At 37.2% G+C, this 18,076-nt stretch overlaps 1 protein-coding gene across 6 annotated transcripts in view; it reads right to left on the bottom strand.

Moving 5' to 3' along the window:
* Positions 1 to 18,076, bottom strand: part of SETD2 (SET domain containing 2, histone lysine methyltransferase) — a 125,317-nt gene that overhangs the window by 59,159 nt on the left and 48,082 nt on the right. For 4 of the 6 annotated variants that reach the window (XM_036107698.2, XM_036107703.2, XM_036107705.2 and 1 more), the window contains 5 exons: positions 17,771 to 17,868; positions 15,033 to 15,159; positions 6,741 to 6,875; positions 5,548 to 5,667; positions 3,515 to 4,177 (listed from right to left, as the gene is read on the bottom strand). In XM_036107698.2, the coding sequence (XP_035963591.1) occupies positions 3,515 to 4,177; positions 5,548 to 5,667; positions 6,741 to 6,875; positions 15,033 to 15,159; positions 17,771 to 17,868 (1,143 nt within the window). Of the gene's footprint in view, positions 1 to 708; positions 877 to 3,514; positions 4,178 to 5,547; positions 5,668 to 6,740; positions 6,876 to 15,032; positions 15,160 to 17,770; positions 17,869 to 18,076 lie in introns of all 6 variants that reach the window. The other 2 variants (XR_004922090.2, XM_036107704.2) reach the window with 2 other exon arrangements.

Raw genomic sequence — 18,076 nt, 5'->3', positions numbered from 1 at the left:
TGTCCTGAGACATGCTCCCCATGCTTGTGCTGTCAAATGAATAAAAAAAAAAAAGAATAGTCCAACTTATCACACATACAGAATGTTGCCCCTAAATCACCTAATCCAGGTGTAACTATAACTACCCAGATCTCTTTATAAGGAGAGATGCACATCCTGTAATCTAAGTATTTACGAGAGGCTCTGGAATCACTAGCCATCATCATCTACTGGGTGTTTAACTGAAACGAAAACTGCCAAATTTTATGGGAACCTTACCTCTTCTTCTCATGATCCAAATGAATGAAGACTTTTCCAGCCAAATTATAATTAATCACCACTTACAACCAGCTGTTTTGCCCTGTGAAGTCTAGGGTAGATTTTCAGCATGAGGGGTGATGTACAATAATTCCTTTCACAAACAGAAATATATGCACATGTCCCTGCTGAAAATGTAGCCTGGTAAATTTGCATGTGAAAATGAATCCATGTTATGTGTAGCAATGTGTTAGGTGATGTTTCTTGTTGAGGTCTACTTTAGGAGTCAAAATGTGTATGCCCTGTGAAGCCAAGGCAGCAGTCCTGTGTATAGAGGTATAGAAAAAGTAGCTCACTTAATCCTTTCTCGCCAGGAGTCGGGATTTTCCCAGAACGACATCCATTGTCGGCAATGGACGCACCAAAATAACGCCGGCGCCAGTGAGTTAACCACCTCTGTCCTCTTTTCACCTATTATATTTTTCATGCATCATCCAACTTCCCAACCATCTTCCTGTTTCTTCACAGAATGCACGCTAGGTTCTTGTTTTTCTTCAGCACGAAGTTGAAAATGGAGTTGAGAAAAGGAGACACATGGTCAGCTGGTGATGTTAACAAGCTCCTTGCTGCCCTGAGAAGCTAGATGGAAATGGTTCAAGTTACAAGGGGGATCATCATCAGATCTGGGAGGACAAAGAGTAATTCATGAAGCTTCATTCCCTTCCCTCCCACCCTCTCTCATTTACTGATGATCCCTATGGTCTGCCTTCACAGCAAAATCAAGATTAAGGATCTGAAGCAACCTCTTTCAGCTCTTCACTCCATCCAGTCTGTAGAAGGCCAAGTGGAACACATGTCCAACAATGTTACAGTGGCCCCAGAAGGTCAGGGAAGCTTGGAGTGGCTAACCACAATCTTAGATCAATGCTTTTTAGTATGATCTTGGAATTAACATCAGCAACTAACACAGTGCTTGGCAACAGGTGCTTAACAAAAGTTGGTTGAGTAAGACATTTTCTTTTCTGCCAACGTCTACTTGAACACATAGGTGGAAGTCAGACAGAAGTAGTTAACTCTTTCAATGCCGGGATAGTATGGGTGTATAGTAATCACATCAAGTCCATGTATTTATCTAAGACATGTTCATATTATGGGTTTCTGATTTCAATGTTCTGGTTAGATGCTAGCTAAAATATTTTATTTAAGGACAACCACAATCAGTTTTGGAATTAGAACCATGGTAAATGTTAATTAGAATGAAAGATGAAATTAAGAGCCCCAGGACCAATGTGTAACAAAACATCACAGTTCAGTCAAGTGACAACCTCTTTCAGTATTGCAATTCTAGATGGGTAATGATTCCAGAGCAAACTAGAAGTCTGAAGAAGGAAAATCTTATTTAATGGCTTCCTTGATGGTAAGAATCAGGATAAATCCAAAGTATGAAGGTTAAGAAGGATATATTTTAAGTATGAATAAAATTTTAAACCTCAAGTCAAGAGGATCATCAAGCTACATAGTACTATGCAACTGCTTTGATCTTTCAGATAGGAGGAGGAAGGACAACAAGCAGGGCAAGAAATAATTTTGTAGGACTCAAAAATCTCTAGAGTGTGAGTTTAAATGATCAGTTATAGCTAACTGAGTTAAGGATATCCCACAGAGTAATTCATACCACTACCATGACAATAAAAAATTACCATATAGAGAAACAGAAGTATTTACTTTTTCTAGATTTTAAGAGACAGGTTTTTAAGAAATGATGATTATGTCTCGTTTTTAAAAATTATGTCAACCAGAGACTTAGCAGGCAAAAGTGAACTACTGGGTCTGCCCCCCACTCTTGCTCTATAAAACCATCTCTGTAAGGCCTTTTCTATGCCCACTCGTGTACGTTTTCATTCCCACCTTCCTTACGAAGCCAGTCATGTCAGAGGCTCTACTAGCAGTCTTGGAACACAAGAGGGACTTCTTCCAGACTCCTGTGCCCTCACAAAGCAGGCCTTAAATGAAGGTCCACCCAAGTGACCGTCCCAGCATCTCTTTCAGTTTAACTGCAATTTTGGTTCCTGCAGTTCACATGTCATATCATAACCAGATTTACTGTGAATCCTTCCTTTTACTAAAGTTTATAAAAAGGAAGGATTTCATAAGGTTTAATAAGGTTGAGTTAATGATAAACTGTAAGTGGTGAAAGAGTAGCATGAATAGGAGTTCAAATAGGTCAATGAGAGCTGAAACCACACAATACTTAAAGAAGGGTCTCAACACAGCAAATTACAAATGCCAAAAGTAAGCACAGTGCACAACCAACCAACTACTCATTTTGCTCAGTATAAGGCCAATTCTGCATGGGTCAAATCGCAGGATCTAATGGGTGAGCTTTGTAGTCATAATTGGGGACAGAGGATTCATATGTCCATCTTGCTGCAAATAAACCTGTACTGCTGGTTTATCTGGTTGCTTCACTTCTGGCAGAAGAGAGGAACATAAAAATAGAAGCTAGCAAGTAACCTGTTCCCACAGGGTCCTCAAGACCTGAATCCCAGATCCAGATCACTTACAATCAAAATGTAACACCTCTCTCCTAGGCTGGGTTTTCTACAAAGCAAACCCTACACATCTTGCTAAATTCTTTAACAAGAGATTATGTATGTATTAAGTGTAAGGGTTCCAGACCTCTCTATTTTTCCTCTAGATAACATCTTTTGTCCAAAGAAATAGGCATTTAAAGGCAGGCCTATTTCAGAAACAATAAAGGAACTGAATACCAACTAGCTCCATATAAAGTTGTTTTACTGGAACAGAAATTTATGTTTAATCATTTTTGATGAGAAGTTGCTAAATTACCTTGGTTTTCCAATTAGTTTTTTAATTTTAATTTCTAGTTAATTCAATACATTAATTTCCAATCAATTTAAACATTTTTTTTCTTACCTAGAATCTTACAAAGAATTTTCAAACATAGAATATGTTTATTACTCAAAGGATTTCTGGTTTTGTTTTTAATGTAAAGAGCACTTGAATAACTGAATTCACTGCTGTGATATGCTTTTCTAAATGAAGAAAAGGGACATCTGTATATTAGTTTGGCTGCTGTATATCTTGCTAAGGTTTAAAAGATGTTTGAGACATTTATAATCAGCTGTCAGTAAGAGACATGGTATTCCATTTTTCAAATACATGTATAGCTAAAAAAGTAGGCAATTCAACTTAAGATTTGTGGAACTCTAGACCTGAGTAATTCAGGTTAAAATAAACAAAAATGTTTTCTTACCTTTAGGTCTTTCCAACTATCCAGGAGCTTGGTGGCCAAATCACTTATATCTACTGTTTTATCTGGCTGTTCCTGGCTCCTCTCACTCTCCACATCAGATACACCCTCCTCTTCATCTTGGGACGGGGTTTCCTCAGCAATGGTTTCTTCCAGTTTTGTGCCATTGCCCTCTTTGGGCTCTATTTCAGTGTCAGCCTCTGGTTCAGATGTGGGTAGCTTACTGGCTTCCACAGTGATTTCACTCTCAACTTTAGATTCAGGTAGCTGTTGTGTGAGTAGCTGTTGTGACTGTAACTCTTCCTCTTCTTCTACAGGGACGTTTTCTAACTGGTCAAGGTCCTCTTTGCCATCCTTGCCTTCCAGCTCACTGGTAGCATCAGAGATAGCACTGTCCATGCTATTTTCACTTATAATTTTAAGTCTGCGAAACATGAGCTTCTTGGGGGTGTCTGTGTCAGCTTCTGTGCTCAGCTTGGCGGAAGGATCAGGTGTGTTGAGTGGTGTGTGAGCCCGTGACGTATTCTCACTTGAATACCCATCTCCTTCACTCAACTGAGGAATGGCAGTTTTGGTCTGAGACCAGCGTTGAATAATTGGAAGTACTTTGCTTTCCTCCAACATATTTTTAGTAGGAATGGGTAAGTGTTCCAAAGTCTTTATAATCTGATTAAACACAATAAAAAAAAAAAATCACATCGCTTTACACAGTTGACTTTTCAAATCTCTGGTTGGGACTCAGATCATTTCTGAAAGAGCTGTGTGTTTTCTTTACTGTCTTAATAAGACTGAAGTCTCTATAACTATAGAAGGATTAAATGTCGTAATATTATTTTCCTCTAGAAAGGAAGGAAAACTTTTTAAAGACTGACCAGCAAGAATAAAATGTGGAGCAGGTAACTGCTCACAATATCAAACAGGACCGATTAATATCCTCTACCAGTAGTTCTCAAACCTGTGTAGATTTTTAAAATATATATACTAGTGGACCTCATCCTGGCTATGTTTTTCTGAAAAGTTTTCCAAGTGACTGCAATATAGGCTTGGGAACTATGCAACAACATATATTTAAATGATATTTCACCCACAAAAAATGCAGCTATTACTTACCTCTTTTAGCCTCTGATAAACAACTAACAAAGAAAGACTCTCTTCAGAGATAACTACCCCCTCCACTCTGAAATCCAAGAATTTATTCCAAAGTACTCCCCAATGTAGTCCTACAGAAATCCCAAGGTAGGCTGTTCCCCTCTAACTTTCTAGATGGGATGCTGAATTCATTTAATCATTAATCATAGAATCATTTATTAAAGTCAACTAGATCTTTACAAAAAGGAAAGGGGTGGTGGGACGAAGGGAGGAAGGGAGGAAGAAATTCCAAGTCTTCCTCAACTTCTATTTATTGCCAAATCTCCTGTGAGAAGAATAGAGGCAAGACAACCACTTATTTGCTCATTCCTGTTTTTGTTTTTAAAGTGCATTATTAAATGACTTTGGTATTATATTAGAAACTATGATTAAATAGAAATACATTTAAACTAGGTTAAAAATACTATTTCATCGGAAGGTATAAGTATCACATCTCCGCTAATGACACTGCCAAGGAACATTTATTTACATCTTTAAAACACTTACTGACTCCTCAAAATATTCTTACTCTTGCCATTCCAAAATTTGGCTCTTCACTTTTTTAGAGCCCCAGAATTTAAGTTTCACATGGTTTCTTATCTGTTTGAAACTATGGCTTTAGCAACAAACTGGATCTTTCCCTTAACTATGATATGATATCTTGCTCTTGCAACTCCCAACTATGCAGTATCAATTATAGGGATACTATAGGAAAAACCAGGGAGCAAACTCACTACTAGCAAGGTCTATGTAAAAGGTTATAGTTACAGGAATGATACTGAGATGATAATATTTATTCAATACCAGTGGTAAATATAATGCTAAATTCATTATCACTGATATTACCACTCAACCTAAGCAATCTATATAGTGGTTTTAAGAAATAAACAAGTTCAATGTGAACTGACCTCTTCCTGAAGCTTCTGGTTACTTTCCCGGCCATCACCTAGTTCTGCCATCCAGATCCATAACAAAGACAGCCCGTGACGTTCCAGAAAAGACTTCAGGCAAGACTGTGAATGTGTGTTCTTCCATGGGGGAAGGGAAGCAGGATGCAGGGTATTGGGGTGGGGATGGGTGGGGTGGGGTGGGCAATACCAGACAGAACATTAAAAAGGGTCCACAGAAAGGAATAAAAAGTTTGCTTATATTCACAAGACACCTAGGAACTCTGTGATTAATGCAACTAGAAGTGTACACAAATAATAAATGCTTTAAAGTAAGAGATTGTAATCTTTTTTGATACCTAAATTGTATCCAGTCAACTTGGACTTTATATAAATAGACTTTACAGAAAAACATATAAATATCAATATGTCATTTACAATGAAATTCAATTCTGAAGGACTAAGAAGCAAATTACATTCACCATTTTTATTGAAAAAACTAAAACTATAATAGTCTAAATCATTTTCATTTCTTTTTTTTTTTTTTGAAGATTTTTATTTATTTATTGACAGAGAGAGAGAATGATAGAGAGCATGAGAGGGAGGAGGGTCAGAGGGAGAAGCAGACTCCCTGCTGAGCAGGGAGCCCGATGCGGGACTCGATCCCAGGACTCCAGGATCATGACCTGAGCTGAAGGCAGTCACTTAACCAACTGAGCCACCCAGGCGCCCCTCATTTCTCTCTTCTTTTCAGATGCTTGTTCAAAAGGCTTTTTTCTCTTAGTTTTCTTTTAAATCATCCATTTTTTACTGTTCAACTTCTTGTGGCATACTCAATAAACTGGAGGAAATGAGACCGCCATTAAAATTCCTTGCTTCAAGATCCTGTGGTAAAAATGGCCTTGGCATACTAATAATCATGGGGGGGGGGACTGTATCAAATTTCATGAATTGTTACACAAAAAAATCCCACCATGTTCTTTGACTAGAGAGAGAATGCAAACAAGATCTATTAAAAAACTAAATGATGCTGAACTCTTAAGCCATTTTTAAGACTACAAACTTTCAAAGTCATATAGAATTCACAAACCATTTTAAAAATAAGAGTAACTCTTCTCAGAGTTATCCCTTCTCCTGTCATCATTCTAGATTGTAGTTTAGATGCCCCACCTCAAATTCAGAAATAAAAAATAAATTAATATCAAGGAACTCACCTGTATAAGCTCAAGACAGGTGAGTTTCTGCTCCAAAGTTTCAATTCTAACCATTAGCCGGGATAAGCTGAGCACCTGGTTTTTATCAGAGAGACCCTCACCATTCTCCATCAGAGCTTCTAGCTCTCCATCCACCTGCCATAGCAAAGAAAAGTATCTGGTTATAAAAACAACAACAAACACACCACTAATCTAAGAATCAAACAACCTAAAAAAGATGCTCAACCTTGCCAGTAATAAGGAAAACACAATTAGACCCACAGTGAGAAATCATGTCATATTTACTAGATCAATCTAGGGGAAAAAATTAAGTCTGATAATATCAAGTCTAGGCAAAGATGTGGATGAAAAGGAATTTTATATACTGTTGATGAAAGTAGAAATTGGTATGATCAATTTGAAAAGCATTTCATCCACTCATCAAATATTTACCAAGTACTTATTATATGTCAAGTATAATCCTAGGTGCTAAAGTCACTGCAATGAACCAAAACAAACAGAAATCTGCTCTTAAAGGAGACAAAGAACAAATTAATGTTAGGTGAAAAGTATGCCAGAAAAAATAAAGCACTGGCTTCAAAAATAAAATATTTGTGCCCCCTATGCCTAGCATTGCACACCTAAGAATAAATCCTAGAGAAACTTCTAGACATACGTATTCACAGAATTATACCAAGCTCACTGAATGACCATTATAACAGCAAAAAACTACTAACAGATGTCTGTGGCCAGGTTGTATAAAGTAGCATTTTCATAAGATGGATTATTATAGCACAGTAAAATGAATCAAGTGCAGCCATATACAAGATTCATCAATCTTATAAACATAATGTCACATGAAAAAAGTTCCAGAAGATTACATGCTGTATTACTGTTTTTATAAACCTCAAAAACAAAATTTTCATAGATGCATGTCTAAAAAATTGATTTTAAAAAGGCACGGAGGTAAGACACAAAATTCAAAACAGTGGTATCCTCTAGGGGCTAAGCAGGGAGCAGGAAGGAGAGAAGTGCTCACAAGTGGTTCTTTTATAATTATGTCTTGTAACTTACATCTATTCTCTGGATGTTTCAAATATTACATTTATTTGTTTGTTTTAGATTTTATTTATTTATTTGACAGAGAGAGACACAGCAAGAGAGGGAACACAAGCAGGGGGAGTGGGAGAGGGAGAAACAGGCTTTCTGCTGAGCAGGGAGCCCGAAGTGGGGCTCGATCCCAGAACCCTGGGATTATGACCTGAGCCAAAGGCAGATGCTTAACCGACTGAGCCACCCAAGCAGCCCTCAAATATTACATTTAAATAATGGGGAAACAACAACAAAAAACCCACCAATGGTTGTTTCCAGCTGTGTTAGAAAATATATAAAGATGCCTTACGGAACTTACTATTGGGGAGATAAAATTAATTCATATGAAAACAAACAATGAAGCATTAACTGTAAAATGTTAAAAAAAAAAAAAAAACTACAAAGGAAGGGAGTGGTTAGAATGAGAGTCACCAGAAGCAGGGTTAGCAAGAGGTAAGATAAAGGAGGGAGTGAAGTAGAGGGAAAATCTCAAACACAGGGAAATGGAAAATTATGATAGGGCCTAGTGTGGCCTGGCTGGAGCGGATAAGGTGTGGTGAGGAAGTGAGAAAAAGGGGTGCCTGGGTGGCTCAGTTGGTTAAGCGTCTGCCTTCGGCTCAGGTCATGATTCTGGAGTCCCAGGATCAGTCCCGCATCGGGCTCCCTGCTCAGCAGGGAGTCTGCTTCTCCCTCTGACCCTCCCCCCATCATGTGCTCGCTCTCTCTCTTTCTCTCTCTCTCAAATAAATAAAATCTTTAAAAAAACAAAACAAACAAAAAAAGGAAGTGAGAAAAACCTCACCAAAAGGAAGGCTGGTGTTAGATCAGATCTTGAAGGTGATATGTAAAAGAACCTGTATTTGATGTGACTGAGCAAGAGAGCTCTATTACTGAATCCAAAAAAGGGGAATAATCTGATCAAAATGGAATTTGAGAATAATTAGTGTGGCAATAACAGAATAAACTCTCCACAAGACAGCAACCAATGCAGAAGAGATATAAAGACCGCATTAAACCAACATGGCCTAAAATGATAAAAGTCCAGAATGGGCTGATAATAAATTAGAAGAAAGCAAATCTGAAAGACAAGAATCTTAAGGAAACTTTTTGTTACTTAGCTTTTTATCATCTCAATATAATTTTAGGCAAGGCACTGAACATTTTTATTTTATATTATACCACAAAACTCACATAACTCTAGGAACAAAAAAAAGAAAAATGAAAAGCTACCTGCAAGAAGCTGAAGAAATGTAAACTCATTTTTTCCTTCTAAAATGTACACTTAAGGCTCATTTCTTTTTCATTTCCAGTTATCATTTCTTATGTTTTTTTAAAGATTTATTTATTTGACAGAGAGTTAGCGAGAGAGGGAACACAAGCAGGGGGTGTGGGAGAGGGAGAAGCAGGCTTCCCGCCGAGCAGGGAGCCTGACATGGGGCTCAATCCCAGGGCCCTGGGATCACGACCTGAGCCGAAGCCACCCAAGCGCCCCTCATTTCTTATGTTTTGAACAGATTAAGGCTATACACAGAAAAACCAATTTATGGTTAAATATTAATCCAAGACAAGTTCCTTAAAGATGTTTTATCCCTGCATATACTAAATGTAAAACTTCCTGTGTCTCAAATTCTAGAGGATTAGAATAGGAAAGACCAAGGGCTTTAAAATTCCATTTTCCCCCCAGATGCAACAGCCTCATTTTGGACAGAGTTTTGAGATGCAAATACTACTGGGCTAAGAGATAGGGTTTTCTGGGGTGCCTGGGTAGCTCAGTTAAGCCTCTGACTCTTGATTTCAGCTTAGGTCATGATCTCAGGTCATGAGATTGAGCCCCACATGGGGCTCTGCACTCAGAGCAGAGTCTGCTTGTCCTGTCTCCCCCCAACCAAAAAAATAAATCTTTTTTAAAAAAAAGAGAGGTGGGGTTTTCTTTTCATAATTAGGCAGGAAAAGATTCTCTAACTCTGAACATTTAAGAGATAAAACTGAGTTCTTACTTTCTCATTTAATAAACATTTATTGAATAAATACTACAGTATATAAAGCTCCACTGGTAAATAAAAACAGTAGCATTCTTCTCTTAAGGAAATAAACAGTAAAAATGTAGAAACGGAGGTAAAAATAAAATTTTGCAAACAAAATACAGAAGGTGAACAACGGTTGAACATTCCCACTACAATTATAAGCTTAATGGCTGTACTGACAGACATAAAAGTTATCCTGCCAATTCCGTGTACGATACAGCTTCCATAATTTTGGGTACTCAAGTGGACAATCAATTGTGAATTGGGGGATTAATAACTTTTAGGATACCTGGGAGGAAGGGAGCCAGGAGACCAACTGATTGCTTTCATTAATTTACATTTACTACAAGTATTTATTTTTAATTTGTGGGTCACCACCTTCTAGAAAGGATCTGAAGTAACTAAAAAATCAAAATAAATGTAAGAAATGATTAAGGTATATTTTAATAAATTATTGATAAGTGAACATTTATACATATATGCAAAATTCTATAGCACTTAAAAATTTATTCTGTTAAGTACTTAATCAGTCCAAGAAATTATTTACTCCTTTTTTTTGAAGATTTTATTTATTTATTTATTTGTCAGAAAGAGAGCACAAGCAGGGGAAGTGGTAGGCAGAAGGAGAGGGAGAGTCAGGTTCCCCCCTGAGCAAGGAGCCCGATGAGGGACTCGATCCCAGCACCCTGGGATCATGACCTGAGCCAAAGGCAGACGCTTAACAGACTGAGCCACCCAGGTGTCACTCTTTTTTAATATTTTAGTACTTTGGCCATGAACTATCTTTAATGGCTCTAGCAGTATTTTTAATACTTTCTGATGAAATACAGTATACATAAAGTATATAAACAATTCATAAACAAGTTAAGTTTAATAAACAGGTGTGCAATATCCATGCAACCAACATGCAGGTGAAAAGAGGGCCGGGGGATGACAACATTGCCAGCATCCCTGAAGTGCTCCATGTGCCCTCCCCTTGTTATAATACCTCCTCTTTGCTCTTGAGATAACATCTCCTAACTTTTTTAGAAAATCATTCTCTGATTTTTAAAATAGGTTTACCATCTGTGTATAAAATATTATAATTTAATTTTGTCTTTTTTATCTTTCTGGACAAAACTTCTGTGTCATGCTCGTGTTTCATTCATCCTTACATTTTAGAGTCCTCCACACTGGTGCATGCAGCCATAGTCCTACACTTTCATGACTAATTTTTCAGTCTAGGATTACATTATAATTTGTCTATATTAGTGATAATGGATATTTGAGTTGTTTCTACTTTTTCTAATATAAGCAATGCTGCTCTGACTCCAGATACACATCCATTCACTTTCAGTAAATAATTCCAAAGTGTTTTCAAAAGTGATTGTACCCAGGGACACCTGGGTGGCTCAGTCAGTTAAGCGTCTGCCTTCGGCTCAAGTCATGAGCCCTGGGATGGAATCCGCATTGGGCTCCGTGCTCAATGGGGAGCCTGCTTCTCCCTCTGCCTACCGCTCCCCCTGCTTGTGCGCTCCCTCCCTCTCTCTCTCTCTGACAAAGATAGAAAGAAAGAAAAAAAAGTGGTTGTACCCATTTACACCCCCACCAGCAGTGTAGGAGATCCTGTTTTTATGAGTCATCAGACTTTTTACCAATCTGATAAGCATGTAAATGACATCTGATAGTTTTAATTGACACTCCCCTGATTACTAATGAGGTTGAACATCTTTCTATATTTATTGGCTATTTGGATTAGTGAAATGTCTGGATGTTGTCTGTTTATTTTTCTTTTGTCTTGGCTTTTTTCTTATTAATCAGTAGGATTAATTTTTATTCTGGATATTAATACTTGTTCTGTGTTGAAAACAAATAGGTACCTTTTCACCCTCTTTATTGTGTAAATTAGTTACCATTAGTTTCACAAACTCAAAAGAAACTAAGAGAAGTTTCAGACTATTTCCTGTTTGTACTTTACAAACTACAAATATCATCAGGTAATAGGGACTTAATATACCTCCATTAGCTAAGTATTTAGTTACCTAGTAATTACATCAGGTAAAAAATTACCTGGTTTGTGACATCCCCAAAAAAGACAAGCACCTTCGATTGGAGGAGCTTACAGCTTTGTTAGGGAGATGACTGTATATAGATGCAATCGTAAGAGCAAGAAATAGAAAACTGTTTACCGACCAAGGGCTGACATGGGGGCTGCAAGCTATAGCACTAGTAACACATTCTTAATAGTTAAAATATGCAAAACTACATTTTAAACTGTGCTATCTTGTCCTCTCCATGGCATCCTCTACCCAGAAGAATTCCCAAGACTCTCAACTATAGTTGACTAGAATTCAGAATCTAGGCATGCAGAAGGGAATTTCAGTAGGAGACAATCCAAGTAAAACTAAACTAGAATTCAACTCTTCATTACAGTCAGGGCAAATAACCCTCCTAGAAACCTAGAATCATTCTGGGTCATTCCTCTATCTGGGCAAAGTTTTATCCAAAGCATTCTAATTCCAGAATAACTTCAAATTCATACCTAGAGCAACCCATGATGACTGGATTCATGTTACACCTAATTCAGTCTAGAATGCCAAAGCCTATACTGATACCGACACACCATTATCAGAATAAACACAAGCAAGCAAAGAAAAGGAATGCTTATACTTTGGTGCCTTGGGATTGTTCTTGAATCTTATCAGATAGAAAGCCTTCTGATAATGGTATGATGGAGGTATAACACTGCCTAAGAAACCATCAAATTACAAGGATACTCCCCACCAATAATACAGTTTTTTAAAAAAATGCTTATTCTGTCAGTTTTGAGAACAGGAGATAGCCAAAGGGAAGTTTTTATGGAGATTTTAGCATAGGTCAACACGTTTAATGACTATTTTGTGGCTGTTCTGATAAACTATCCATTATAGGAAAGTGAGAGTTAAAAATAAAAGCAATCTTAATGGAGCTTAAAGAAAATTTCCTGCAACAGTCAAGTCAAGAAGGCTAACAGGCTATGACCCAGTAACTCCACTTCCACGGATACACCTTGAAAGAAACATGTGCAGAAGAGACATGTACAGATACTAACTGTGACATTAATAGCAAAAGCTTAAAAACACTAGTGTTCATTAGCAGGACTATATATAAATAAGCTTATATGAAAAACTTTATAGCAGTTAAAAATATGTTTACATATTTATCAATGTGGATCAAATTTTAAGAGTAAAAAAACAAATTGCAGAAATAAACATATTACACCATTTCTAAAACTCTGTACAAAACAACTTAATAAATTTTAGAATTTATTTTCTGGCGCACAGAAACATTGGCTGTTAGGACCACAACTGTCTGAGTTGGGAGAGAATGGAATGATCTCTACAACTTGCAGTGCAACATAATGGTTAAGAGCAAAGACAAGGGCCGCCTGGGTGGTTCAGTCGTTAAGCGTCTGCCTTCGGCTCAGGTCATGATCCCAGGGTCCTGGGACTGAGCCCCACATCGGGCTCCCTGCTCAGAGGGAAGCCTGCTTCTCCCTCTCCCACTCCCCCTGCTTGTGTTCCCTCTCTAGCTGTCTCTCTCTCTCTCTCTGTCAAAAAAATAAATAAAATCTTTAAAAAAAAGAAAAGAGCAAAGACAAGAACTAGTTCATTTCCATTACCTACTGGGTGATGCCTTAGTGTTCTCATCTGTAAAAAAGGAAAAATCCTTGTACCCAATTTCAGGGCTTATTCTGAGAATTACATGAGTTAATGTGTCAAGTGCTTAGCAGAGTGCCTGGCAGACTATTACGGTATATATGCTTTCCAAGAAGACAGCTGAAGCACACACAATACTCTAAAGAACATGTGTTCATCTTGGGTAGTCTGAAAACATGCGTATTTGTTGAAATTTTCCTTTTTGGCACTTTTTAAATGGCCTTTTTTATTTTTCAATTGCCCTTTCCAATGCTTTTTGCTATCTCTATCTTCTTACAGAATTCAGATGTTCCATAATTAATTCTCTCCAATTAATTTGGGCTTACTGACATCACCTTTTAACAATTACATTTTTATCCCCTTGCCCCAATACGTCTTCTATCTCCTCATCTAAACAGTAATTTATACTTAATTTATGCAGCCATTTATAATTCTTACTGTATTGGTTCCTAAAAAGCCCAGGCATGAGCTAACTGCTAAAGAATCATAGGGGAGGGCGCCTGGGTGGTTCAGTTGGTTAAGCGACTGCCTTCGGCTCAGGTCATGATCCTGGAGTCCCTGGATCGAGTCCCGCATCGGGCTCCCTGCTCAGCAAGGAGCCTGCTTCTCCCTCTGACCCTCCCCCCTCTCATGTGCTCTCTCTCTCTCATTGTCTCTGTCTCAAATAAATAAATAAAATCTTAAAAAAAAAAAAAAAAAGAATCATAGGGGAATTTGCTGACTAATCCCCTCAGTCCCCTAGTCCCTGCTCCTAGCCCTCCACTAAGATTCATAGGTCTGGGGATGGACCCGGAAATGTGCATTTTCACTATGGGCCCTGCCAGGTGGTTCTGAGGCTGAGAAATACTGTTCTGGTGAAGGAATCCTCAGAAAACAGGGAGGGGGGATTTTAAAAAACAACACAAAGTCCTTGTCCCAGGTAAGAGTCCCTTTATTAACAAGATAGCTCTTTCCCCCAGTAGTAACTGAGGTGAGCTGGGGTAGAAAAAAGGTTATCAATTACTATGCTAAGTAAGCTAGCAGATAAACATTTTATTTGTACTTAGGATTAGGAGTTTTACAGGTTCCAAAAAAACTATTAGCCCATGTGTTTACAAGATGACTTCAATAGTTCTTAGTACCTAATTCTAATCTCTATGAACCTGAAATAAAAATAGCAACCATAGGGCGCCTGGGTGGCTCAGTCGGTTAAGCGACTGCCTTCGGCTCAGGTCGTGGTCCCAGGGTCCTGGGATCAAGCCCCGCATCGGGCTCCCTGCTCCGCGGGAAGCCTGCTTCTCCCTCTCCCACTCCCCGTGCTTGTGTTCCCTCTCTTGCTGTCTCTCTCTCTGTCAAATAAATAAAATCTTTAAAAAAAAAAAAAAAAAAAAATAGCAACCATACTTCTTTTCCTGATTACCTTATCTGATCCTGACTTTCTCTGGTTATAGTTTGACTTTTCAAATTTCAATCAGAAAAGCTACCTCCCTTCTAAAAACATATATGGTAATAAAAGCTGAAAGAAAGGATAAAACACTTACTGAATCCTTCTTACGGGATCGCTCCTTCTTCATTTTTCCTCCTGCTGCTCTGATACTGACTCTGTTCTCTCCTCCCAGGTAACCTCGGCAATTAGCTGACCCACAGAAACATTTCTGAGCTTCTTTTCTATTTAAAGAGCATAGAAAAGATGTCAGTTATGTGAAAGTAAACCATACAAATATGTCAACAATATAACAATCACATACGAAAGAGAAGTCAATTCAGCCTAAAACAAGTAATTATTTTAAGAGACTCCAAAAAACCTGATACTATTTAAAGAAATGCCTGAAAACTGCTCTTAAAAAATATTCTTTTTCCAACCTTCCTTTATTAAAATCAGCCAAGAAGTTAATGAGTAATTTCTTCATGAGTACCTACTAATGTATAAAAATAAAAGATCATATACATATTTGAGCTGAGAACAAAACTGCTTAATTAGTTCAACATCTCTTATTATGTAAATATTTAAGTGGCACACAGAATAAACAAAATGTATTGTTATAAATACATATACACAGATATAAAATTCAGTATGTCCAAGACACTTAAAAGGAAACACATGATTATTAAAAGTAACCACATAAGGATGAGATACTAATAAGAAACATAGTAATAAGTAAATATAACCATGGAGTCAAGGAAAAGTGGCGGAAAGAACACAGACCTAAGTCTACAAGCCTGGGTACAAACCATCATGGTCATTCATTTATTCTGTGACCTGAGAAAAGCATGAAAAACTGTACCAAAGTAAACTGATAGATTTAGTTTATTTATTAAAATAAATTATTAATAAATATATACAAATAATAAATATTAATAAATTAGTCCATAAACAGAGCAGGACATCACAAACAGCACTTGATTTCTAGTACCCCTTCCTTCAAAGAGGACAGTGCAAACATAAGAGGAAAAAGTATGGAGCCCTACATACAACGTGGTCTGCACTCATCCCCTGACTGCTACACCACTGATTGCCTAGATCCATTAGTTCACGAGGTGCTGCAAAATGGTGATACCATTACTACTTCATTTATTAGCTGAAATGATCTCCAAAAGAAGAACTTCCTCTCATCAACTATTTGGTTTAACCTAAAGTAGAATTCACTTGGGAAAGATAGGATAAACGCTTGACTTTTTTTTTTCCTTTTTTAAACTACTTTTTAAAAATCATGAATTGATTTATTCACCAGTGTTCACTGCAGCATTATCCACAACAGCAAAAAAGTGGAAACAACCCAAATGCCCATTGACAGATGAATGGATAAACAAAATATGGTATATACATGCAGTGGAATATTATTTAGCCATAAAAAAGGAATGAAATACTGGTACATGCTACAACATGAATGAACCTTGAAAACATTGAATGTTTTCTAAATGAAGTCACAAAGGACCACATTTGTATGATTCCATTTATGTGAAACATCCAGAAAAATCCATCGATATAGAAAGTAGATTAGTGTTTGCCAGGGCTAAGAAAAGGGGGAAATGAGCCATGACAGCTTAATACATATGGGGTCTGCTTTTGGGGTGATGAAAATGTTCTGGAACTAAATAGTGGTGATAGTTGTACAAAATGCCACTAAACTGCATACTTTAAAAATGGTTAAAAAGGTGAATTTTATGTTATGTGACATTTTCCACAATAAAAAATAGCTAAAACATGAAAAAAAAATCATGAATCAGTTCCCTTCTATTACAACTAATGCAGTTTTATTTTTAAAGTATCATTAAATCTCATGGGTTTTACATAATAGGTTTCAAACCACTGTAGTTATTATCCTTATTGATGCTTAAGTGTTAATAAGAACTCTCTCACTATTATGAGAGCCTATTTAAGCTATCTCCAAGTCCCTTTGACATGACTCTCATCTTTTATAACTGGTTTTCTGACACAACAAAATAATCCAAGATCACCTTGTTCAATTTATCTTAACTTGAAATCAGACACTTCTCCAAGGAACCCTGTTCCTTTTAGTGGGGTCCTATGAAACCACAATATAGATGCTAGGAGTATTCATTGCTACTGCATCAGTTATTAGTTTGGTTAGAGAGAACAAGAAAATTATCTTTCACAGTACAATGTGGTACAGATCAGAAAAGATTAGCCATGAGCTGGTAAAAGAATTTTTTCTTTAAATAAACTAATATATTTAAGTGTTACTCTTATTTAACTGATAAATGATGGATACACAGGGATTTATTATACTATTCTCTTTTTTTTTTTTTTTTAAGATTTATTTATTTATTTATTTGACAGAGAGAGACACAGCGAGAGAGGGAACACAAGCAGGGGGAGTGGGAGAGGGAGAAGCAGGCTTCCCGCTGAGCGGGGAGCACGACACGGGGCTCGATCCCAGGACCCTGGTATCATGACCTGAGCTGAAGGCAGACGCTTAATGACTGAGCCACCCAGGTGCCCCTACACTATTCTCTTTACATGCACACACACACACAGTAAACATTTCCATAATAAAAAGTTTTTTAATTACATACAAAACATAATTATATAAATAAGACAGCATGAAATTCAGACGAAGATTATGTAGTTCCTGTACAAATCCCTTAATGGCTACAAATGTCATACAGTAGGAAAAACACACAAAACTTTCTGAAAGAGTAAAGACCTGGTGGTACATATAACTTTTTAAAATTCACATCAAAGTTTTATATCTCTATATCTGAACAGTCCATTTCCCCATCAGAAGCAGCAAAACAGAATAAAAACAATACTCACCCATATCTTTGGAACTGATAGTCAAATGTTAACTCTGAGCCTGAAGGAACCAGTTTGGTGGTAAAAAACCCGACCCTCAGTTGTCCGTTCACAGTCCACTGAGATATTGTTTTTAAAAGAAAAGAAATTAGTAACTAATTAATCTGTGTTTTTCTTTAAAGATCCTCTGCCTTAATTATGCATGTGCCTTTAGACAATAAAAGCTTTTCCAAATAACAAATAGGGAACTTTTTTCTTTCTTTCTTTTTTTTTTTATTATGTTCAGTTAGCCACTATATAGTACATCATTAGTTTGTTGTTTTTTTT

Source organism: Halichoerus grypus, chromosome 1 (genome assembly GCF_964656455.1).
Source record: "Halichoerus grypus chromosome 1, mHalGry1.hap1.1, whole genome shotgun sequence".
Taxonomy (NCBI): domain Eukaryota; kingdom Metazoa; phylum Chordata; class Mammalia; order Carnivora; family Phocidae; genus Halichoerus; species Halichoerus grypus.
Note: the sequence above shows the minus strand (reverse complement) of the source record. Positions and strands in the feature narration are given on the sequence as shown.